This window comes from Pleurodeles waltl, chromosome 9 (assembly GCF_031143425.1).
Source record: "Pleurodeles waltl isolate 20211129_DDA chromosome 9, aPleWal1.hap1.20221129, whole genome shotgun sequence".
Lineage (NCBI taxonomy): Eukaryota > Metazoa > Chordata > Amphibia > Caudata > Salamandridae > Pleurodeles > Pleurodeles waltl.
The window spans coordinates 161,607,246-161,632,369 of record NC_090448.1 but is presented as its reverse complement, the minus strand read 5'-3'; the positions used below and the strand labels follow the sequence as shown (position 1 = coordinate 161,632,369).

At 44.3% G+C, this 25,124-nt stretch overlaps 1 protein-coding gene across 22 annotated transcripts in view; it reads right to left on the bottom strand.

Annotated features, from left to right (window-relative positions):
* The window catches only part of MAGI1 (membrane associated guanylate kinase, WW and PDZ domain containing 1), a 1,074,483-nt gene that overhangs the window by 62,384 nt on the left and 986,975 nt on the right, over window positions 1–25,124 (bottom strand). For all 22 annotated transcript variants that reach the window (XM_069206485.1, XM_069206495.1, XM_069206490.1 and 19 more), the window contains 2 exons: window positions 4,843–4,934; window positions 1,012–1,204 (listed from right to left, as the gene is read on the bottom strand). In XM_069206485.1, the coding sequence (XP_069062586.1) occupies window positions 1,012–1,204; window positions 4,843–4,934 (285 nt within the window). The remainder of the gene's footprint in view (window positions 1–1,011; window positions 1,205–4,842; window positions 4,935–25,124) is intronic.

Genomic DNA, 25,124 nt, shown 5'->3' with positions numbered 1-25,124 from the left:
TTCTCTTACCAAAGCGCAACAATGGACACAATGCAGACCCCTGCAGGCCCTGTGGCAGTTATGATGAGGTTGGTCGCAATGCTTTAGGGGGTCCCATTCAGAACAAAGCCTATGGGTGTCCGTGAGTCAAAGGGGTCCTGGGGCCCCGCATTCCAACATTGGGTGGTACGCCACAGAAGTGCAGTTAAAAAAAAGAAAAGAAAATACATATTTCTATTATGTGGGCTTTCAATAATCCCTTCTGTAGTTTGTAATACAATGTAAAACCAAAAAATACGTAGTGGTATTATCAGATTACATTTTAAATTGTGCAAATTTTAGGTATGGGATTGAAAAATGATATGCAACGTCATTAGCATTTTTGCCGAGGATCAAGAAAGATTATTCTAATTGTGTAGTTTTCACTTTTTCCACTGTGACTAAGGTGTGTAAAATATTTTAGGTACTGTGCAATAGTTTACTAGTATAATACGTACACAAGCAATGCATTATAAACTGTGCAGAAAAGCAAAAAAAAGTAAGTGAATAGCAAACGACCTAAATTTCTCAAGGTTCACAGGTAACTGTTTTTATACAAATACAAGTACTTCACAAGACACTGAAATGGTGCATGACTATGAAGTATCTGCTCCCCAGTTGTGTGTAATACTTCTTCCCCCGTCTGATGGCCAGGTCACTTGCCTCTTCTTGAGTGTCAATGGAAATTGTGGAAGTAAAAACTCTGGTGCATCAGGTGTGAAATATTCAACACATCACCAATTTCTTGTTATGACAGATGATAAACCCTGCCCATTTCAATAAGTACATGGATTAGACCATTCACACGTGTATCTTAAAACAGTGGCGGTAAGCAGGAAATGCTAGAATCTGTATTCTTCTGCCTAATCACCAGATAACTAAAGAGGCAGAAAATCACTTGATCTGCCCCCAGAATTTAAAACGTGGGAGAACAGAACTCTAACCTCTGGCAACCTGAAGACAAATGGCACAGTACATAGTACACTTACATACCTGGATATACAACTTTGCGCCTTATGGTTAGGTTTACGTGTCCTTGCTTCGCCGCTTGTTGCATGAGCTGAACAACAAGCTGGTGAGATTTTCCAACAACTGCAGTTCCATCTACACAGATCAGTTCATCGCCCGATCTTAGACGGCCATCAGCATCAGCAGAACCAACTGGCACAATATGACCAATGTAAATCTGTTAAATGATAAGAGGTTTGCTTAAGAAAATATGGGGGTGACAACTCAGTAAATGATGCAGGCGGTGAAACTAACGCCATACACAAATGGCATGTGCTTTAAAGGGATAATGAAATAACAGAATATCAAAGACAAATCAGAGTATTTCCCTAAAATGGCTTTCACAGAAAAATTTCAGAACATCTCCAAATATCCAGATGCAGGCAAAATAATTTACTTTTGCTATCTTTCACAGATTAGTTGTTCAAATTGCTAAAACAACTAGTGCATTGAAACGAATATACGTGGTGTACGAGGCAACCCATGAGAATTCTGGTGCTCAACAAAATATTTAGAAAGGCTGACTTTTATAAACAGTCGCAACATCAAAATATTGACAACCCCGCACTGTAATTTACAAGGTACAGCCATTGGTTTTGCTAATGTCTGCGTGCAACTAGAGGAAGCTGCTGGGTGAACTTAGCAGAGGTTTATCTTAAGTGTGAGCGGTGTTCCAGCAGCAGAGGGCCAGGGGCAGATGTGCTCATGAAGTGAGCAATACACAGCCGCAGGGGAAAGGTGTCCAGTGGCGCACGTAATGTCAGCAGTATCTCGGCAGAGAGGCGTCGCTTGGCAGAGATTAAGGTGGCGCCACTGGGCACAGAAAAGAAAGTGTTTCGGCGGTAGAGAAAAAGACATCAGGCGTGCTCAAGGTGTGACCTGCGTCCTAGTGAATGGGGAGAAGAGACACAGGGTGCAGATTGAAATGAAGCCGCCAGACTTGCGGAAAGAAAGCAACAGTTCGGCAACAGGGCTAAAGAGCATTTTGTATTTAAGGTGTGGGGATCACGCGTTTCACAAGTAAAATAGCCCGTGACGCATCCTACCAAAGGTGGAACATTATTCCCACATGGCTGGGAGTAGACAGATTCAAATACTCCTGTGGGCTGATGCAAGATGTGACTTAAAATGTCTCAAGACAACAGGTGATGGGTCTTGAGCCAAATATGTCAATGACTGAAGCAGGCAGACTCAACGGTCACCGATTATGAGATAGATCGATTATATATATATATATATATATATATATATATATACACACACACACACACACACACACACATATATATATACATATACATTTATATCTTTATTCATGAAAAAATATATCTGTAAAGGTGTCTTATCTTTTGTTGGTAATACACACGTGTCAATGAGATTCATAGACAAACAACAAAAAAGTTTTTCTAGCATTTTTAGATTATTCATCACTGTGGTTACTTTCAAAATACAATTTGTTTTGACTACCCAGCAATATTTTGGACAGACCAAGCGGCGACAAAGAAGTGATCTGAGAGGGCCATAATCATTTTGGTGTAAAAAATGGAGCACTTGAAACAAATGGCCACAGGGTTGCTACTTTTCCACTTTTGACGATTTACTCACAATGTACTTTTGCACAGGTTCCCCACTGTCAACCACAATCAGCTGCAACTTTTGAACTCCCTGATCACGAATGATTGCATGTGTAGTCATGAGACACTGATGTTTACCTGCACTGTAAAATGTCCACCCTTCAGGCAGAGATTCAGAGCCTCGAACTCTGGGGAGGGGTTTAAATGGAGGGGGGACACTTCCAAATGCCCCACCATTATCAACTAAGTGGTTATGATTTTAAGACCCTTACCCTTCAAAATGTGCTTTTTCCACATTAAAAACTATATGGGCTCTATTGAATGTTCAAACTAAAAGACGTTTTTCTTTAGCTTTGAAGCTGTATTCATCCAAGAATAACCTACCATTGTGAAACATGCAACATGGATCATTGTGTATAGTCTGATATGCAAAATATTACTTATTCCAATACTAGCTTTTGAATAACCTGCTCTAAAAAAAGCAGCTTTGTGTAGTAGGGGGGACATGTGACCAGCATCCTCGCATAGCATCAGTTCATGTGTGTACAGGCCCTTTAGTGCATAGTGAACATCAATACTCTTAAGGAGTGGCTGAGTCTCTGCTTCCAAGTGCCTGTTTACTCCAGTGGCATCTTGTGCCTATACAAGATGTAAACAAAGTACCACAAAGGCATATTTTAATCACTTTACGGTAAACAGTAAGAAAAAATAGGTCACAAATCTGCTCAAATGTAATTGAATTACTTCTAATGTTTCCATACTTACAACGTAATGAGTGTAATGTTCATACTGCTCTATTGTCACATCTGTGCTTAGGCACGAGATGCAATTTCTACAATGAAGGTGAAAATATCAGTGGTAAACCAGAGTCAAAGATTAGCCAGATTCCATGTTGGTGGCCAAAAAGTAGCTGTAGTTTTCTTCAGTGGTGGAAGCACGCAGACCGAATGCTGTGTTGAGCAAGCAAAACGGATCTAGTAACTTTTAAAGCAATTGCACCTATGGCAAGGTGTTAAAAAAAAACTAAAGGAGACTCATAAATCAGTGCAAATATAAATGCTGCTTCAATGCAATTCTTTTAGAGCTTTGGAACGGCACCTGTGGGACCAGATTCTCACACAACCTACACGATAATATTTAAATGTACATCGGATGTAGATTTACTACTTTGTGTAATTCAGAAATTTCAGTTGAAATCATGGAAATTTACACCTGTTGCAGATTCCATGGGAAAACATACGGTTTTCCAATCAGGATAACATTTCCTTTGTACGAAGTAGTCCATGGTGGAGAACTTCGCACAGAGGGAACGGAACCCCCTATGCAAAATTCACTTTTTTTGTCCCAAGAGAAAATATTTTCCCTGTAGAGGTCCCCCTCCCCTGCACTCCGACTAAATTTGGATGTGATTAAATTTTCCTTACTACCCTGGAAAGGGGATTACCAGTCAGTGCTCAATTTGAGCTGGGGTTTCCAGTGCGGGACACCAACACTTTTTTTTTTTTTTTTTTTTTTTTTTTTTAGAGGCAGCGCTCATTTTTTCTGCCGCAAGCATTTACTGCGAGCAAAAAACATGGGAAAGACGAGGAACAGCAAGACGGAAAAGCGTCCAAGTGAGAAAGCAGAAAGCTGCAAGAGTGAGCTGCAGGGGCAGGGAGTGGCTGCAAATGGACTAAAGAGGCCCGAGATGGCTTCAGGATTACGCTGCTTCAGTATTCCGTGCTCACACATTTAATTGCAGCAGCCGCATGTTTTAGAGGACAGCTTTGGGCACTGGCATGTTTTTATTGACAAATTAAGCACTTGGGATTACCAAATCCCTTGGCTGCAAAGTAAAATAGGAGAAATTTGTGAACACTCACAAATGCAACCGTTTGTGGACGTTCACAAACATCCAATGCTAACCAGGCCTTGGAATGTTCTACACCCAACCCCTAGAGTGGCACTAATGGGTACTGAGAACTCCAACAGTTGAAGCATTTTCATCTGTCAGGAATCCTCTGAATAAGCCCAATAACTCCAGTGGGATATTAACGTGGAAGGATCAATCATCCATTTGCACTGCTATAGTATGCACTTTCATAAAGCACTGTAACGGCTGCCTGTGTTTGGAGAAACCTTTTGTTGGGTAAAAGAAATTCAAATGCTTTGTAAAGTTACATTTCATGTTAAGCATTGGTTATGTTCCGATAATCAAAATGGCATACGAAAATAAACGTGTCAACTGTGCAAAAAAACTCACAGGTTCTCCTGGCTCATTTCCACCCAGAATCCGAAATCCAAACCCAGTTTCTTTCCTCCACAGACAAATATCTTGTTCTTGATAATCTGGAACTGCAGAAAAGAATTACTTGTGAATTGACAGGGGTACATAAAAATCAATATCTCTACCCTTCACTTTGTTTTATGAACTATTGCCGTCAAGTGCCTTCCCTTATCCTGAAAGTGAACATCTGAGCCACTGATTAAAAACCTAAGAACTGACGAACAATGCATTTAGTAACACCAGAAAGCACAAACAAAGAAAGTAACCCGGGCAAAAATGACTGGTCATTATGGCTACAAAGGGCAACTGGGCAAACTAAGAGATGCAAATATAACAGTGAGGGTAATTCACCCCAGCAATCACCCGATTGATATTCTGAATTAAAGTAGTGTCCACAGGGACACTGAAATGAAGGTCTGTGGGTCAACTGGAAACCTGTGCTACAGAGTCTGGTGTGAGGATTGCCCGCCAGAAGCCTTCCCAAGTGACTCTGCTGTTATTCGAGGCTCACTGCTGCGACCAAAGCCACACCCCTTGCGAAAGAGACTGCGTGAGACACAACCAATGAAGCTTCCCAATAGTCCCAAGAAGCTATATTGAGAAAGAAAACCAACCCAGAAAGCTCTTACTGGTACCACTTACAGTACTGCAGCCAGGGGAGGCTAGTCCAAATGCTTGATTCAGGGCAAGTTTCCACAGTTCTAATATTGGGACACTGGTGTAATGCTTTGGAAGCAATTTATTTAATGATTTCTATGATTGAGACAGCATGAACAAGCCTAAACCATAACTATGAATGATTTGTAAAGCTCGGATATAATCTAATTGTAAACAATTAAGATCATAAATCAGTCTTATCTACTGGCTGGCCAGTAATGTTGGCACTCTGGAGTACCAACAGGAACAATAAACAAAGGCCTTCACGGATCATCAACCAAAAGAAACAGGGGCACTGTCAACGGCATACATCTGCATGTGTTCCCTTTCCCACGCCTTTGGGTGAAAGATACTGCCTGGCATATTCTTTGTGGGTTAAAATCCATATGCAAAAGATTCTGGACCAGGCATAAACACAGGAAAAGTTTATGGACAGCTCAGAACAGCACATCCTGATTACTAATACCAAATGCCTCATCAACATCGTGAGAACTTGGCCTAGGTTTTAAAAGTAACCATGAAATACAATTCAATAAACATGCCTTTATATAAGGGAATTTGTGAATTTCTTTTATTGCGAATTGTAAAATTAATGAATGTCATTAAATCACAGCATCAAACTATTTCAGGTTCATCATCTATTGGTTGTAACTACAAGGAATATTAGTAGTACTAAAATACAATTTTTAGTTACTGGCGGATAGAATATAACTTACCTGTAAAGCTTTTATGTTTTGCATCCTGGTTATGTACCTATGTGAAGTGCTAAAACCATTAATGAGAACATCAGAAGATATATTCAATTAACACTTGAGAAAGCTATTAGGACTCTGTAGTGAGCTTTTAGGTAGGGGTGGGTGATAAATTGCGCTCTGCTGGTGAAGTAGACCGAATTTTAGCCACTCCGCATTAAGAGCATAACGTGGACTGTCTAAAATTCTGCCGACTTCACCGGCAGAGCCCAATTTGGCCAAATTTGGCAAAATTCTGTTAACCACCGCATGGCAGGGTTTTTTCCTCATGGGCAGCTCACCAACGGTAAGTTGGTGAGTGAGATTTGGCATCCCCTAGTGAGATTTTCTGTGGCTAGGAGGGCACCTGCCGAGATTTCTGAAACACAGGTGGTTGCAACTGTTTGCAGTCGGAAAGCTTCCTCTCCAGTAGATCATATACTTAAGAGGCAGCAAAATCAATTCTTGGTGCCATTCGCGCTAATTCTTCAGCAAAAAACGAGCTTCCGATTCTATAAATCAGCGTGACATAACTATTTACGCCCATTCACAGAACTCTTGAATCTCGGAGTTTTCACGTAAATCTGTGGAATTCTGGGGGTGAAACTCTGCAAGTTCCACCCACCCCTACTTTTAGGTAGATTGCCCCACAGACACGCATATTTCTGAGTTCAATTGGGCCAAACAGATGCATTTTTTCCGAATGCTTGCCGGATTTGGAAACCGAATATCAAGGTTATAAATGAAATTACCGATCTTTGAAACTGCTTACTTTTCAGAATCAAACGAGAGAACCATCTAGTTAGTTCTGCCAATGTAATCATTCTCTGAATTTTTTTTAGCTGCAAACTAATGGGGATACCTGCATTAAAGTATATTAAAGTAAGCAAAACTTGGTGCAATTACTAGCATATTGACTATCCAACATAGAAACTTGCCAATACGTATTGTTGTTTGAGGGTACAAGATAATAGTGGCATAAATTAATGTGTAGTTTACAAAGGAATCTGTCTGACAGTTTGATTCTACAAAATGACTATGAAATCATGGTGTATGAATTCAAATTAAAACTATGTTAAGGAGTACATTTCTTCTGCAGCTTCTCCAGCCTTTTTCAAACCAATCTGAACAAACCTACAATTTCCTGCTACTTCGGGGTAGTCTAAGTGCTGTGGAGCTCAAGTCGGTAATTTCTCGCTGGGAACTAGAGATAACCATGGTCTAGTATTTCCATGGGGTAAAATGATCACTTTCTTCAGTGTTTTGCATGTTGGAACAGAGATAACATGCTCATGATTCTCAGTTATGAGTTGCAAAACTCCGACTCTAGGGCCCGATATACTATTACGATATGCAAAATGTGGTCGCAAATTCGGCACTGTTTTTGTGAAAGGATTTTTTGGCTAACAGACCAATGCATGAATTGGTCAGTTAATAAAATAATTAATCACAGGGTGTCTCAGGACCAGCTACCTCATTAATGTTTTATTAGGCAAGTAGAAATTTGCAGCCCACTGTCAAGCAGCAGCAGAGCAGAAGTCACCCCGCGCCATTCTGACACACTGTTCAGAAAGTTTACCACCATTTTATTTTTCAGCTCTGGGACATTTCTGGGGCATTTTTTTTTTGGTGGGGTGATGGTCCTCCGCTCTTGTGGAGGGGCCGCCCCGGATACATTCCTTTCAACTTTGGAAATAGGAGGGGTGACCCTTTAAGGATTCCTCCCCCCCCCCCGTTTGCATTTCGAAAAGGATCTTTCATGTGTCAATAAAAAAAAATAAAAAAAAATAAAAAAGCATAAAAGGTCTTTTGTACATAAGGAAAAGCCCTTAGTCTCAAATCAAGTGATTTTGCTAATTGGAGGGTTTGCAATGGAAAAGGGCTTTGCATAGGAGGTCCCTTCAAGTTTGTGTAGTTTTCCTCCCATACACGTAAATTCTACCAGTTTTTACCTTCCAATAGGTGTCCATGGAAATACTGTCAGGTCTGTGTGAACATTGCTTATGACTAATAATGCGAACTGCAGAGTAAATACTATGAAGGTTTACACAGCGAAAGCCTTTGCTGATCAATGCACAGGAGGCATCAGTTAGAAAGCTGCCATTCTGCCACCAAGTGATGCTGCCAGGATCGGCTGTTGGCTTCAACTAACACACAAGACAGAACTCTGCACGGATATGCAAGCAGTTCTTACCGATGGGATTGAATTCCATTCTGCACTTACATTTGCTACATCTTTCAAGAGCACTTCCCTGGAGACTAACTCCCAGGATCCTCCACGCCAAGACTCTCCTACATTCCAGAATGAAGAGAGCATCGACAGAGCAGACCGCTTTCTGCTCATGTTCCGGGGACTATACACGAGGGTGTGCAGCTGAAAGCCATTTATTGAGGCACCGAGAATATAGGGATACTCCAGAGGTCGCTGCTTGCGGAACATAATTGGCTTTGAGCGCGTTCCATCACAGCTGTAGTAAAGAGTCTGTTTATTTCAGTCAGCCTGAACTACTACACAAACTGCTGAACTGAAAGGAGATCCAGCCGCCCAAATACCAGGGGGGTTGGAGGGGCTGGAATCAGGCACTTCTAAGCCAGACCATAAGTAGCAAGGGTAGAGCCAGGAATAGAGGCTAAGTTGGGGGTAGCACCTTCTACTCCTTATTGATGTCCACGCTGCCTTCTGTGTTTCTCTCTGGATGCCTGATTTCCCTTGCTCCACAGTAGCTGTCAGGCGGGACCTTATGACAGTTCAGCCTAGACCTTCTGTCAGAGGGCTGCATGTGGCTCAGCCGAGGTCTGTGAATATGAACCTCAGCTCAGGGAGGCTGCAGCACTGCGTATGCATGCACATACTTGCACACAAGCTAGTGTATCTAAGCCTTGTCCTGCCACAAATACTGCCTGCACACTTTTTCTCAGGATCCCACTTTCATTTCTCGGGGGGGGGAGAAGGGAATCTTGTCCCACATAACTAGTTTGGGGCCCTTTAGAGAACTCCTTACTCATTTTGGACCCCTCTCCTTCTTGTGGTGGAGGCCCTGCCCACACTTGGCATGATTTCCCCCTCCTCCTCCAACCCCATCCCAAGTAACTTGAAGTCCTGGGTGTTAGCCCAGCGGTCCACCTCCTTAGCAAGCTCTGAGATCAGTAAGCTTACTATCAACAAGGTGTTGCTGCAGATCTGGAAAGTAACGACTGAACAGGTGCTCTGTTCTAAACAAATTATACAACCCCTGGTAATCATTTACATTATTGCCCTTAACCCGTCTAGTGCTTTGCAAAAAGAATCAACACAATCCACCCAGGTTGGTTGGAACATCTTCTGACTATCCCTGTATTTCTGTCTTTATTCCTCTGGGGTCAAACTCAATTTTCTGATTAGGGCTTCCTTCATGGGGGGAGGGGGTGGAAATACCTCATCCTGTCACTCCCTTCTAGGTCCAGTAGAGTGCCCCTCTCCTCACAACAGATCTATTTCCACAAGCTAGCTCCCCAATCTGCCTCATGGACCTTGTGCATTAGCAGATCAATTTCATAGCCTCAAGCCATCTGTCTATATTGTCTCCCACCACAAACATCAGACACCAGTCCCTTGGGTACGTGGACAATCCTGTCCCAGAGCCCAGAAGAATTGCTGCGACCATCACTGCTGGGCTATACACACCTAGCCTGGATGTCCAGCTCCCACAAGTTCAGTTCCTGCGCTAGCATAATTTTCACCTCCTCTACAGCCAATTTGGTCTCCTCCAAGGCCCGTCTACTTTTCTTCAAGGCCTTCTTCTCCAATCTGAGCTTAGCCAGCTACAATTTTAGTTGCCTTACTTCCCTCCTGACCTCCAGCTCCTCTGGGGTCAGGTTTCTAGAGGACACACTGCTTCCTGCCCTGGGAGACACCATCCATCCTTGAAAGATGTTTGTCCCCGGTCCCACAGACAGTCCTAGATTCTCTACTGAATCCTGGTCCAGCTTGCTATCCTATCTCCACATCCTCCTCCTCTGCGGTCTCAAGCGATACATCCCTTAATTCCAACCATCCTCTCAGTGCCTTTTGCATCTCCACCTTCTTAGTGAAGCCTTTAGTAGAAACCCCAAACTCCTTGCTAAATTCCTTGAGCTGTTGCACTATATATTTTTCCCCAATTTGAACAAATCAAACTCCAGTTTTGCAGGTGCATAGGCAGTTATGGGACCTCCAATCAGACAGGTTTTAAAATAAAAATAAAAAATGGCAATCAGGGAGAATTGAAAAATAAAAATGACAATTGAAGAGGGTAGGGAAAAAAGTATGCCACAAGACAATTGATTCGAATTGGTCTAAATGTGGAAAGTAAAGTACACCAAACTGCAGTAAGGTTTTGCACAAACAAATTCTATCTTAACCACTGATCACCAATGTTAGAAACTGGGTCTCTATCTGGCAGAGGCATGTACCCTGTGCCCACGTAGAAACCACAATCCTAGTCAGGGTAAGTCAGCTACACGGCTGAAATTAACCTGTGCTCACCCTTTGGTTGCTTGGCACAGAGCAGTCAGGCTTAACTTAAGAGGCAATGTATAAAGTGTCTGGGCAACACTTCAGCACAGTAACAGTGAAAAGCACCTCAAAAGGACTCCACGTCGGTTTAGAAAAACAGATTATATTTATCTGGTTATAAGTAGACCAAAACAACAATAATCCAATCAATACTTTGCAAGTGATAGTATTTTCATCATATAATCAACTAATGTCAGAAAACTGACGTAATGAGTTTGTCCGTGCAAAGGCCAGAGAAGCCTGCGTCATTACTTAATTGTTGCGGTCTCACTACAACCGGGGTGATTGACAGGGATCCCCCACCAGGAGATCAGTTACTATTTGCGAGGTAGTTAAGCAAGCCCTTACTGCACACCTCAAATGAGCCAGAGGTCCCTGAGGGATGGATAAAGAAAAATTACATAGCCACTGTGCGGCACGGATGAACACAGAGGACCTTGCAAGTCCTGTTTTGAAAACCGTACCTCTTGGTGCAGGAGAGGACCTCCTGATGCAAGCAGTGAGGCATTGGGCCATTCGAGGTTATCCTTGGCAGACATGAAGGTTCGGCGAGCTCACACTCCTCTGCAGCATGCAGTGCGGCCACAGCTGGAGTGTTGCCATGGGGAAGCCCGGTTGTTATGACCATGCTGAAGGGACATGGCTGGGAGGCTTCTCTCAGTCCTGTGGTGTCTGCCTGGGCTGAAAGTGGTGATCTCAATCAGTGCTGTCACTGACCATGGGTGGTATGTAGAGAGCGAGCGCTAGCTTCATTGGGAGTCCAGCACTCAGTCCTTGTGGTGAAGTCCTTTCTTGTGCAGGGTGATGCACTGGGAGCACAGTGGTGTTTGTAGTACAGAAGCCAACTTTCTAAAAGTGGCATTTTCAGACTTACAATTTAAAATCCAACTTCATAAGTTGTGATTTTAAGATACCATATTCATCTCTTTTCCCAATTGGAAGTTACACTTAAAGGATGCTTCAAGGTAACCCCAATGTTAGCCTATGGGCGAGAGAGGCCTTGCAGTAGTGAAAAACGAATTTAATAGTTTCTCATTTCCTGGACATGTTAAGCTTAAAAGTGCATGTCCAACTTTTTAAATACACTGCACCCTGCCCTCTGAGATGACTAGGGCCTACCTTAGGGGTGACATGTAATAAAAAGTAAGGTTAGGCCCTGGCAAGTGTACACTTGCCAGGTCGAAATTGCAGTTCAAAATTGCCCACAAGGGCTCGTCAATGTCAGGCATGAGACATGTTTGAAAGGCTACTGCAGTGGGTAGTACAATCAGTTCTGCATGCCCACTAGTAGCATTTCATTTACAGCCCTATGACATATACAGTGCTCTTTACTAGGCACTCACAATTAAATTAAATATGCCAATTGTGGATAAATCAATGTCACCATGTGGTAGAGTACAGAATGCCTGCACTTTAGCACTAGTCTGTAGTGGTAAAATGCTTAGAGCCCTAAAAGCCAGCAAAAATGAAGTCGAAAGCAGGAGGTTAGAGGGCAAAAAGTTAGGGGGGGCGCCACACCAAGAATGACAGGTCTAGAAATGTCCTAATCAATTTTCCATTGTAAAAGCTATAAAATAAAGCATATGATTATGTATCCAAATTTTATATGGGACTTAAACATTTAACAAAATGTCAGTGCGACCGAGGTAACCAGTGTCTAACTACTAACCAATGTTATGTTAGATAGCCTTTTATCCTTTAGGTTTCAAATAAAATGATCACTACCTCAAAATTAACCTTAAACAAGCTTCTTGAATAATTAGTTTAAAAAAATGTAGGTCTAAGGGTTATGTTTCAAAGCACAGTAACTAAATAGAACTAGTACAATCCACACCTGTGCCATAGATTTTACTGTAAATAATACAGATGTTAGTGTCCCATCGATTTTTTGGCCTTTTGCAAATTGCCTGCGTTTTTTGAGATTTAAAAAAAATTCCCACAGATTTGTTATTGATGTCTGAATTTCCAGGCAGAAAGTATGTAGAAATAAACAAGCATTAACACAGAAAATAATTCTAAGTTCTAAGAGATAAGGCAAATATCTTTGCCCAAGTTTTTTTACCAATTGCATGCAAAAGCATGCATCAAGATACCTGCATGTTGGCTAGATATCTTACAAAGCATTATCTTTTAAATGTAACCCATTCGAAGATGGCCGCTGATGCATTTGTGTGTCATGATGCATGCCATGAGCAACAATTATGGGCACGAGTAGGACAAAACCTAAATGTTTCAATTAGTTTATTTTCCAAATATTCTGTAATGTTAAAACGAAATAATGAGAAACGTGTGAAGTACTCATCTTGTTATTTACAACCACTCCAAGAAATATTAATTAGATCATCTGTGTTGGAAAATGGGTTATTGGTAGGGCAGGTAGGTACCTACACCTAGCAACAAGCCACAAACCTCCACATAAGTACAGTTAGGTCTCAGTAAATTAATCCCAGCTCTACCCTTGGTAGCTTGGCATCGAGCGTCAAGGCTCAACTTAGGAGACAAAGTGTAAAGCATTCAAATATCACAAAACAGTAATTAAATAAAACACAGGAAACAGTTTAAAAATCCAAAACCAATTTATAAAAATAGCTTATATTTTTATCTTTAAAATGACACAAAAATGATTAAAATCGGTTCAGGGGAACCGGAGATATGAATTTTTAAAGTATTATTATTTTCTAGCGCTTAGAAACAAAAAGCGCCAATCGGGTCATCTGGTTGCACCAGGACCGGGGCAAAGTCAAACTTTCAGGCCGACCGCGATGGAGCCCTGCTCGGCTACAAGTCGCGGGAGGCCTCGGTTAAAAAGTTACCTTCTGACTTAGTCTCTTTTTTGATGTTTTTCTTCCCCGGGACGAACCTGCCAGTTGAATCCGACCTCCTGGAGCCCTTGTCCGGATACGCAAAGTCGGTTTCCTCGGTGGTGATTTTTACCTTCGGACTTAGTCGTTTTTTCGAGATGAAAATCCTTCGACCGGGGTAAACCTGGATCTTGATCCGACGTCCATGGAGCCCTTCTCGGATACGATGGCTGGGAGGTCCCGGTCAACTTTTTACGTTCGGACTTAGTCTCTTTTTTGGATGTTTTTCTTTACCGGGACGAACCACGAAGTCAGGCCGGGTCGCGGTTGAGGCAAGCCGGCTAGAATTTCCGCGTCGGGTCAGTCACTTTATGGAGCTTTTTTTCAAAAATTCTCCAATCTTTTCCAAACTTCTGGGGCTTCACCCAGATGTTCTTTTAAGGTTCTTTTGGGGTCCACAGCTCACCCCAAGGGTCCAGAAGTTCTGTGATGGTCCTTGGGAAGTGCGAACTTCAACTCCCAGAATGCACCTGGCGCAAAACTCCTTTTTGGCCACTGGACAGTGGTCAGCTGGTCACTTTTTCAGGAGTTGGTGCAGGGGACTCTGGATAGCAATTTTTCACCTGTAGCAAACAGGGAGTCCCTCCTTGAACCAGTTGAAGCCAGGCAAAGTCCTTCTTGTGGTGAAGCCCAAGTGTGCAGCTGGTGCAGTCTTTCTGAGTGCAGGGTCCAGGTGCAGGCCAGGGGTCCAGCAGGGCAGTCCTTCTCCTTGTAGTTCCTTCTTCTTGAAATTTGGTGGGGATCTGAGGCGTGGGTGCAGGTCTGCCAGTTTTATCCTTGATCCTGGGTGAAAAGCAGGGGGGCCCTGGTTCTCCAATCAGGGACAGGGTCGTCCCCCTGTGATGAGCACTTCCTGGGAAGTGTGGCAAAAATCCATCCCAGAAGGCAACAGTCTCTAAAAATCCAAAATGGATGAATCTGATTTTTGGAGGAGAGATCTGGCTGAGCCCACCCACTGGTGTGGCTAAAAATCATAAACACCCCTCTCCTGCCCTCTCCTAATCTAATCAAGGGGGCACCTAGCTGTCTGGGGTTGCAGGATGTGGGGGTGTTGCTGGGTGCTCCAGATGTCCTTCTCTGCCTTTGAAGACCAGTTTGGCAGCCCTCCCCCTTCCTGCCTCACCATCTGCTGAGGGGAGATTCTCTCCCCCAAGCACAATCCTTTGTGTGAAGCCAGGCCACTTCACACCTCATTAAAGTAGCCTGGCAGAAGCTGCTGCAGGCTGGCCAATCAGAGCACAGCAGCAAAAACAATGCAGAGCTGAAATTGGCAACTTTTTAGGTAAAGTCTAAACTTTTTACCTGCACTAGTTATATTAAATCCAACAACTGGAAGTTGTGGGATTTATTATAACAATCAATTTGATACCAAATTCTTGGTATGTAACATTTAAGGAGACTTTAAAATTTAAAATAAAGTCTGCCCATTCTAGCCTATGAAGGCCATTTACTTCAATGAGGGAAAAACGAATTTGGCTGTTTTTACCTCACCAGGGCTTATAAATCTATTTTTATAAAGTCCCTGCTTATAGTTACATGGCACCAGCCCTAGGGGCACATAGGGCACACCTTAGGGGTGACTTATATGTAAAAATAAGGTAGTTTAAGACTTTGGAAGTACCTTTAATTCCAAAGTCGAATTTGCATATAACTTTAATTTAAAAGCAGCCAGCAAGGCAGGCTTGCTTTTAAAATGACACTGGGCACCCCCGCAATGCACCTAGGTGTGCACCACCTATGCTGTGGTCCCTAAACCTACATGCCCTACCATATACTAGGGACTTATAGGTAGGTTAACTTAGCCAATTATAATTAGCCTAATTTGCATATCCATTTTACACAGAGCACTGGCCCTGGGACTGGTAAGCAGTACCCAGGGCACAGCCAAGAGTCAGTAACCACCAGTACCTATCCAGAAAGAGTGGGGGTGATCAGGCAAAAAAAAAGGACTTTCCTACACTGCCCCCCCCCAGATGAAAGGTGATGGGTACTAACCTACACCCTGGTAGTCCTCATCAGCTAAGTGGAAAAACCAGGAAAGGCCATCTGCATTGGCATGGGCAGTCCCAGGTCTGTGCTCCACTGTGAAGTCCATCCGCTGTAGAGAAATGGACCACCTTAACAGTTTTGGGTTCTCCCCCCTCATCTGCATCAACCATCTGAGAGGTCTGTGGTCAGTTTGTACACGGAAGTGAGTGCCAAACAAGTAAGGCCTCAACTTCTTCAGGGACCAAACCACAGCAAAGGCCTCCCTCTCAATGGCACTCCATTTTTTCTCTCTGGGGAGTAGTCGCCTGCTGATGAAGGCAACTGGGTGATCATGGCCCTCTTCATTAACTTGTGCTAACACTGCCCCAATCCCTTCCTCTGAAGCATCTGTTTGCACTACAAATTCCTTGCTATAGTCAGGGGCCAGTAACACTGGTGCTGAACACATAGCCTGTTTTAGGGTGTCAAAAGCTTTTTGACACTCTGGGGTCCAAATGACCTTCTTGGGCTGTTTCTTGGAGGTAAGCTCAGTTAGAGGGGCCACTATGGTCCCAAAATTTTGAACAAACCTCCTGTAATACCCAGTCAGGCCAAGAAAGGCCCTGACCTGAGTCTGGGTTTTTGGAGCCTCCCAATCCAGGATAGTGTGGATCTTGGGCTGGAGAGGTTGTACATGGCCTCCACCAACAAGGTGGCCCAGGTACACAACAGAACTTTGCCCTATCTGGCACTTGCTTGCCTTGATAGTCAGGCCTGCTTGAAGCAGGGCCTGAAGCACTTCCTTCAGGTGGACCAGGTGGTCCATCCAGGTGGAACTAAATACAGCTATATCATCCAGATAAGCTGCACTAAAAGATTCCAACCCAGATAGGACTCTATTCACCAACCGTTGGAAGGTGGCAGGAGCATTTTTCATGCCAAAGGGCATCACCTTGAACTGAAAGTGGCCCTCTGGTGTGGAAAATGCTGACCTCTCCTTAGCTCTTGGACTTAAGGCAATCTGCCAATATCCTGAGGTCAGATCAAATGTGCTCAGGAATTTGGCAGCCCCCAACCTGTCAATGAGCTCATCAGCTCTAGGTATGGGGTGAGCATCAGTCCTAGTGACTGCATTTAGACCTCTGTAGTCCACACAGAATCTTAATTCTTTCTTCCCACCTTGGGGATTAGCTTTGGGCACCAGTACCACTGGACTGGACCAAGGACTATCAGAGGGCTCAATTACCTTCAGGTCCAACATCTTAGCCACTTCAGCTTTGATGTTGGCCTTGACCTGGTCAGACAGCCTGTACAGCTTGTTCTTGACAGGCCAGCTGTCATCAGTGTCAACATCATGGACACACCAATTGGTGAGTCCAGGGGTCAGGGAGAACAGACTAGCAAACTGTCCCAAGACTTGCTTACAGTCTTGTTGTTGCTGATCTGTCAATTTGGGAGAGAGTACCACTCCCTCCACTGACCCATCTTTTGCCTTTGAGGACAGGAGGTCTGGCAGAGGTTCACCCTCCTCCTCCTTCCCTTCATCAGTGACCATCAGCATGGTCATGTCTGCCCTGTCCTGGTGGGGTTTCATCCTGTTTACATGTAGGATCCTGTGAGGATTCCTGGGGGTGCCAAGGTCCACCAAGTAGGTGACCTCACCTTTTTTCTCTAGGATTGGATAGGGCCCAGTCCATTTGGCCTGTAGTGCCCTAGGAGCCATGGGCTCCAAAACCCACACCAGCTGTCCTGGGTGATACTCAGGCATGGTAGCCTTTTGATCATGCCAGAGCTTCATGAGCTCCTGACTGGCCTCCAGGTTTCTGCTTGCCTTCTTCATATACTCAGCCATGCGAGACCGCAGGCCTAGTACATAATCCAGCACATTCTCCTTGGATTCCTTGAGAGGCTTTTCCCAAGACTCTCTCACCAAGCACAATGGGCCTCTTACAGGGTGCCCAAACAGTAACTCAAAGGGGCTGAATCCAACCCCCTTCTGTGGCACCTCCCTGTAGGCAAACAGCAGGCATGGGAGGAGGACATCCCATCTCCTCCTGAGTTTGTCAGACAAACCCATGATCATGCCCTTCAGGGTCTTATTGAATCTTTCCACCAGACCATTGGTCTGTGGATGGTAGGGTGTGCTGAACTTATAAGTAACACCACACTCCTCCCACATGGCTTTCAGATAGGCTGACAAAGTTTGTGCCCCTATCTGAGACCACCTCCTTTGGGAATCCCACTCTGGTGAACACACCAAGTAGGGCCCTAGCCACTGTGGGAGCAGTGACTGTCCGGAGGGGTATTGCCTCAGGGTACCTGGTGGCATGGTCCACTACCACCACAATGTACCTGTTACCTGAAGCAGTTGGTGGGTCTAGGGGACCAACAATGTCAATCCCCACCCTCTCAAAGGGAGTCCCAACCACTGGCAGTGGAATCAAGGGAGCCTTTGGCTTGCCCCCTGTCTTGCCACTGGCTTGACAGGTGACACAGGAGCTGCAAAACTCCGACTTTTTCTGACATTTCGGGCCAATAAAAATGGTTGGCCAGCCTGCTCCAGGTCTTGGTCTGTCCCAAATGACCAGCTAAGGGGATATCATGGCTTAAGGTAAGGAGGAATTCTCTATACTTTTGGGGGACCACTACTCTCCTAGTAGCCCCTTCTTTAAGGGCCCTTGCCTCCGTGTAGAGAACTCCATCCTCCCAGTAAACCTTGTGGGTACCACTGGTATCCCCTTGTTCTTGCCTGGCAGCAGTCTGCCTCAGGCCCTCAAGAGTGGGACACTCTCTTTGTCCCTGGCACAAATCTTCTCTGGTGGGCCCACCTGCCCCTTGCAGTTCTGCCAAGTCAGGCAGAGTTTGCAGGGAAGGTGTCCCTCCCTCAGAGTTCAGATCCTCCCCCTCAGGGTTGGATTCTTCCTGACCCTCTGTACTTGTTGGGGCTGGCAAGCCAGACCCAGTGCCTTTTCTCTTTTTCTTGGAGGCTTGGCCCATTGTTCCAGGGTCCAAGTGTCCAGCATTCCCCTGTTGTGCCGCATGTGACCTGGTCACAGCACACACCCATTCAGGGAGGTCCAGCATCTGTGCATGGACCCTTCTTTCCACTTCTGATCACTCAGATGCTTCAAGATCATTCCCCAGTAGACACTCTACTGGGAGGGCAGGAGCTACAGCTACTTTTTTAGGGCCAGTCACACCTCCCCATTCCAGACTCACCATAGCCATGGGATGGAGTTTGGTTCTGGTATCTGCATAAGTCACCTGGTGGAAGACACCAGGTAAGACCTGCTCCGGAGAAACCAGCTTTTCTGCAACCATTATCACACTGGCTCCTGTATCTCTCAGAGCTTCCACTTCAGTCCCATTGACTTTAGGCCTCTGCCTATACCTCTCCATGATGGGAGGTAAGGTGGCCATAGTTGCAATGTCCACCCCACCCACGGATACTAAGGTGACCTCAGTGTACCCTGATTCCACCCCTGGGCCAACTTCCACCCCCAACCCTACACTAGCAATCCCCTGGGATTGCCCACCAGTGGGGGGCTTCTTGGTGCAGATAGCATCTCCTCTTTTATGTCCTGGCTGATGACAGTCAAAACACTTGCCGGCCTTAGCAAGCTCCTGAAACTTTCCTGCCTTAGCAGGATCATAATTCTTTCCCTGATACCCTTTCCCTTTAAAAGTGAATTGGCTCGGGGCTCCCCCTCCCTGAGAAGTTTTTGGGGACTCTTGTGAGGACTCTTTGGGTTTTTTGTCATCTTTCCCCTGGTTCTTCCCCTGAGAAGAACCATGTCCTCCCTTTTTCTGATCACCCCCTGGGGGTTTCTGGTTAACCCTAGTTCTTAACCAGTCATCTGCTGCCTCCCCCAGCTCTCTGGGGTTGGTCAACCTAGAGTCTACTAGATACTGGCGGAGCCTCTCTTGGACACAATTAGTTAGAAGGTGCTCCCTCATAATCAAATTGTACAGCCCCTCAAAGGTACTTACCCTGTTGCCCTGTATCCAGCCCTCCAGTGCTTTTACTGAAATGTCCACAAAGTCCACCCAGGACTGGGTGCTTGTCTTTTGGGTGTCCCTAAACTTAAGCCTATACTGCTCTGGGGTTAGACCAAACTTTTTAGTTAAGCAACTCTTCATACTGGGGTATGAGTCTGCATCCTCCCCACTCATGGTTAGGAGCCTATCCCTCCCAGAGTTGGGAACTAACTCCCAAAGGAGTGAACCCCAGTACTGAGGCTTGACTTTCCTCATCTGGAGGGCCCTCTCAAAGGCCCCCAGCCACTTATCTATGTCATCCCCCTCTACATAGGCAGGAACCACCCCTTTGGGTAATCTGGGGGCAAAACCTCCACCCAGGGACACCTCAGTTTCTTTCTCGCTGCCTCCATCTTTTTTTTCTTTGCTTTACCACTTTTTCTTTTCTAGGGCAAGCTTATCTGCTTCCAAATCTATGTAGGCTAGCTGGGCTTCCAGCTCTCTTTCTCTGATGGATGGGTTCTCTCCTCCTGAAAGGACCCCCTTCCTACCACTAGCTTTGGGTCTGCCCCTAGTGACTGTATCCACTGAGGACCGTTCCTCCTCTTCCTCACTTAGGCTCGGACGCCTTCCCTCCCCTGAGTGGTTAGAGTTAGCATCTTCCCCTTTTTCTTCCTCCTCTGGAGCTTCCTCTGTCTCTACCTCTTGGGCCTCAGCCCATGCTGTCAGGGATTTAATCAGGATTTGCTTCCTTAGATCAGTGGTTGCAGGCAACCCTCTCTCAATACACAACCCCCTAAGATGGACTACTGTCAGTGTGGGTAGGCTAGCCAGATCAAGCTCCATGGTTTCCTTGTTTTGTGTCAACAAAAACTTTTTTCAAAAATTGGTAACAAGAATTTAGAAAAATTACAAAAATTCAATTGAAATTAATCCAAATTAATAAAATAAAAAAAAATTAAAAATTAAAAACAATTTTTGCACTAGGACAATTTAAAGGATTTTTAATTTGTTTTATCTAAAACTGTAACGTGATATTGAACACAAGTACAGGATCCCGTCGCTGCTTCCAATTATGTTGGAAAATGGGTTATTGGTAGGGCAGGTAGGTACCTACACCTAGCAACAAGCCACAAACCTCCACATAAGTACAGTTAGGTCTCAGTAAATTAATCCCAGCTCTACCCTTGGTAGCTTGGCATCGAGCGTCAAGGCTTAACTTAGGAGACAAAGTGTAAAGCATTCAAATATCACAAAACAGTAATTAAATAAAACACAGGAAACAGTTTAAAAATCCAAAACCAATTTATAAAAATAGCTTATATTTTTATCTTTAAAATGACACAAAAACGATTAAAATCGGTTCAGGGGAACCGGAGATATGAATTTTTAAAGTATTATTATTTTCTAGCGCTTAGAAACAAAAAGCGCCAATCGGGTCATCTGGTTGCACCAGGACCGGGGCAAAGTCAAACTTTCAGGCCGACCGCGATGGAGCCCTGCTCGGCTACAGGTCGCAGGAGGCCTCGGTTAAAAAGTTACCTTCTGACTTAGTCTCTTTTTTGATGTTTTTCTTCCCCGGGACGAACCTGCCAGTTGAATCCGACCTCCTGGAGCCCTTGTCCGGATACGCGAAGTCGGTTTCCTCGGTGGTGATTTTTACCTTCGGACTTAGTCGTTTTTTCGAGATGAAAATCCTTCGACCGGGGTAAACCTGGATCTTGATCCGACGTCCATGGAGCCCTTCTCGGATACGATGGCTGGGAGGTCCCGGTCAACTTTTTACGTTCGGACTTAGTCTCTTTTTTGGATGTTTTTCTTTACCGGGACGAACCACGAAGTCAGGCCGGGTCGCGGTTGAGGCAAGCCGGCTAGAATTTCCGCGTCGGGTCGGTCACTTTATGGAGCTTTTTTTCAAAAATTCTCCAATCTTTTCCAAACTTCTGGGGCTTCACCCAGATGTTCTTTTAAGGTTCTTTTGGGGTCCACAGCTCACCCCAAGGGTCCAGAAGTTCTGTGATGGTCCTTGGGAAGTGCGGACTTCAACTCCCAGAATGCACCTGGCGCAAAACTCCTTTTTGGCCACTGGACAGTGGTCAGCTGGTCACTTTTTCAGGAGTTGGTGCAGGGGACTCTGGATAGCAATTTTTCACCTGTAGCAAACAGGGAGTCCCTCCTTGAACCAGTTGAAGCCAGGCAAAGTCCTTCTTGTGGTGAAGCCCAAGTGTGCAGCTGGTGCAGTCTTTCTGAGTGCAGGGTCCAGGTGCAGGCCAGGGGTCCAGCAGGGCAGTCCTCCTTCTCCTTGTAGTTCCTTCTTCTTGAAATTTGGTGGGGATCTGAGGCGTGGGTGCAGGTCTGCCAGTTTTATCCTTGATCCTGGGTGAAAAGCAGGGGGGCCCTGGTTCTCCAATCAGGGACAGGGTCGTCCCCCTGTGATGACCACTTCCTGGGAAGTGTGGCAAAAATCCATCCCAGAAGGCAACAGTCTCTAAAAATCCAAAATGGATGAATCTGATTTTTGGAGGAGAGATCTGGCTGAGCCCACCCACTGGTGTGGCTAAAAATCATAAACACACCCCTCTCCTGCCCTCTCCTAATCTAATCAAGGGGGCACCTAGCTGTCTGGGGTTGCAGGATGTGGGGGTGTTGCTGGGTGCTCCAGATGTCCTTCTCTGCCTTTGAAGACCAGTTTGGCAGCCCTCCCCCTTCCTGCCTCACCATCTGCTGAGGAGAGATTCTCTCCCCCAAGCACATTCCTTTGTGTGAAGCCAGGCCACTTCACACCTCATTAAAGTAGCCTGGCAGAAGCTGCTGCAGGCTGGCCAATCAGAGCACAGCAGCAAAAACAATGCAGAGCTGAAATTGGCAACTTTTTAGGTAAAGTCTAAACTTTTTACCTGCACTAGTTATATTAAATCCAACAACTGGAAGTTGTGGGATTTATTATAACAATCAATTTGATACCAAATTCTTGGTATGTAACATTTAAGGAGACTTTAAAATTTAAAATAAAGTCTGCCCATTCTAGCCTATGAAGGCCATTTACTTCAATGAGGGAAAAACGAATTTGGCTGTTTTTACATCACCAGGGCTTATAAATCTATTTTTATAAAGTCCCTGCTTATAGTTACATGGCACCCAGCCCTAGGGGCACATAGGGCACACCTTAGGGGTGACTTATATGTAAAAATAAGGTAGTTTAAGACTTTGGAAGTACCTTTAATTCCAAAGTCGAATTTGCATATAACTTTAATTTAAAAGCAGCCAGCAAGGCAGGCTTGCTTTTAAAATGACACTGGGCACCTCAGCAATGCACCTAGGTGTGCACCACCTATGCTGTGGTCCCTAAACCTACATGCCCTACCATATACTAGGGACTTATAGGTAGGTTAACTTAGCCAATTATAATTAGCCTAATTTGCATATCCATTTTACACAGAGCACTGGCCCTGGGACTGGTAAGCAGTACCCAGGGCACAGCCAAGAGTCAGTAACCACCAGTACCTATCCAGAAAGAGTGGGGGTGATCAGGCAAAAAAAAAGGACTTTCCTACAATCTGTATGTCCAATTTATCTCCTTTTCTGGGAGAAATGTTAATATATTTCCACATACATTTCCTTGGATTTGGAAGGGGAAATAGAAATGCGTGAATGTACAACACACCTCTTCAGTGCTAATTAATATCACCTTCGAAGAAACAGAGCGAGACTACGCTTTAGCAACTTCAGAGTCACACCGCCGCATCTGATATTCAAGTGCCATCACCACACTTAAGAGATGAGGCCGATTTACACCACTTGAAAATTAATACACTTAAATCTCAAGTAGTATGATTCATGGAGAAAAAAGTTGGGGAAAAAAAGCTAATTTATCTTGGTCTCTTAGGCAACATAAGCTAGAACAGGTGAACTCACTGCTTTTAGGTAAAATTCTATCCGGCTCTCTGTGATCAAGATCATATCCAGAATAATATCAGCAAGGCCCTACCTCAAGCGCAAGGTTTAGTGGCCTTCTATAATGCAGGTGGCTGGCGCCACTTTCTCCATTTACTCACAGCCTACCAAGCAAAGATTCCAGCCACCCTCTTGTATGCAATAGAATGTATCAAAATCTTAAAATGGGACTTCCTCGATAAAATAGAAAGGCCAATTTTAAGACATTTCGCCTCATGTAATACCTCGACCCCATTTCCCGCTTTAAGGCTAGAATTTGGAATTAGGAATCTCTTTGTCCAGGGCCTTGCGGCGGTGGTCCGGAGGGCCCACTCTCTAGCATCTAGTGAGTAACGAACTCTGAGAAACCTGGCTTTTATAGAAATCTTCAATAGTCGGAGAGGAAATTCCAGGTTTTTCAGAAATTATACTCGGGCTGTTCAGCTGTTAGAGCTGGAGCCGGATCTTTCAACAACGGTACTGCATACTACTCTTAAAAAACAATCCTGAAGGAGATGACATGGTCTAAAGTTTTTTTTTTTTTTTTAATGGATCTGGAGCCTTGCCTCCTAAAGAGGAACCTTGAGAAAGTAAACTGTGACCCTCAAATATGCTCAGCTCTATCTTGTATGGAATCTCCCGCATGGAGTGAGGTACCTTTTCATCTTAGATTAGATAGAGTGCCACTCAGGGAATTAATCTCCAAATGGGATGGAGCCACGATTATCTGTGACCTGTGCCAAAGGGGGAAAGGGGGGGTACAGAATATTAAGCATGCTTTATTTGTCTGCTTTAACAATTCAGAGAAAATGGCTGAAACCCTTCTTTTTGCGACTACATATTCAATCAGCTGGGGAGGCCCTGAACGCTTTATATAAAGCGGCAAATGAAATGTTCTGTATTAGGATTTTTAATTTCTTTAAATCCTTTTTAAACCTATTTTAAATCCCTCTCGATTGGTGAGTGTGGGGGGGTTTGCCAGCGCTGACTCAATATAGCAATGCTGGGTCAGTGCTGGACGACTCCCTCGACTTACCTGGAAGGAGGGCTCTTATAAGGATTTGTTCATTTTAAATGCGTTTTGTATAAACAAGTGATTGGTTAGAGGGTAGCATGCCTATGTTGGATCTCTGGCTTCTGGTACCAGGGACATACTGTGATTGTTCAACTGTGATTTTAATCTGGATATTCTCATGAGATCATCGGGGAAGTGAATAAGAATGATTTATTTTGGAGTCTGTTTTTTTTTAACCATAGTACTCAAGCTGCCATAGATGAGGTATATGGCAAAGAGTGGGAGGGGAGGACTTTCTTTTTATGATTTTAGAGAAAGTAACTGTAAGAACTTAATTTAATAAGGAACTGTATTTATATTATTTTATTGGCATGTGTACGTTTTTTTGCATGTGGACCTCTTTGGAGTTCCAAATCATGGAATAAATAAATTGAGTGGCAAAATTGTGATTTATCAAATAAACTTTAATGCCAGATTTCAGATATGCTATGATGTAGTGGTTTTCCAAATAACGCATTGGTATTTTGTGGCTTCATCATCCTTATGTTGGTGTTGTGAATTGACAACATTTGTTATGTGTA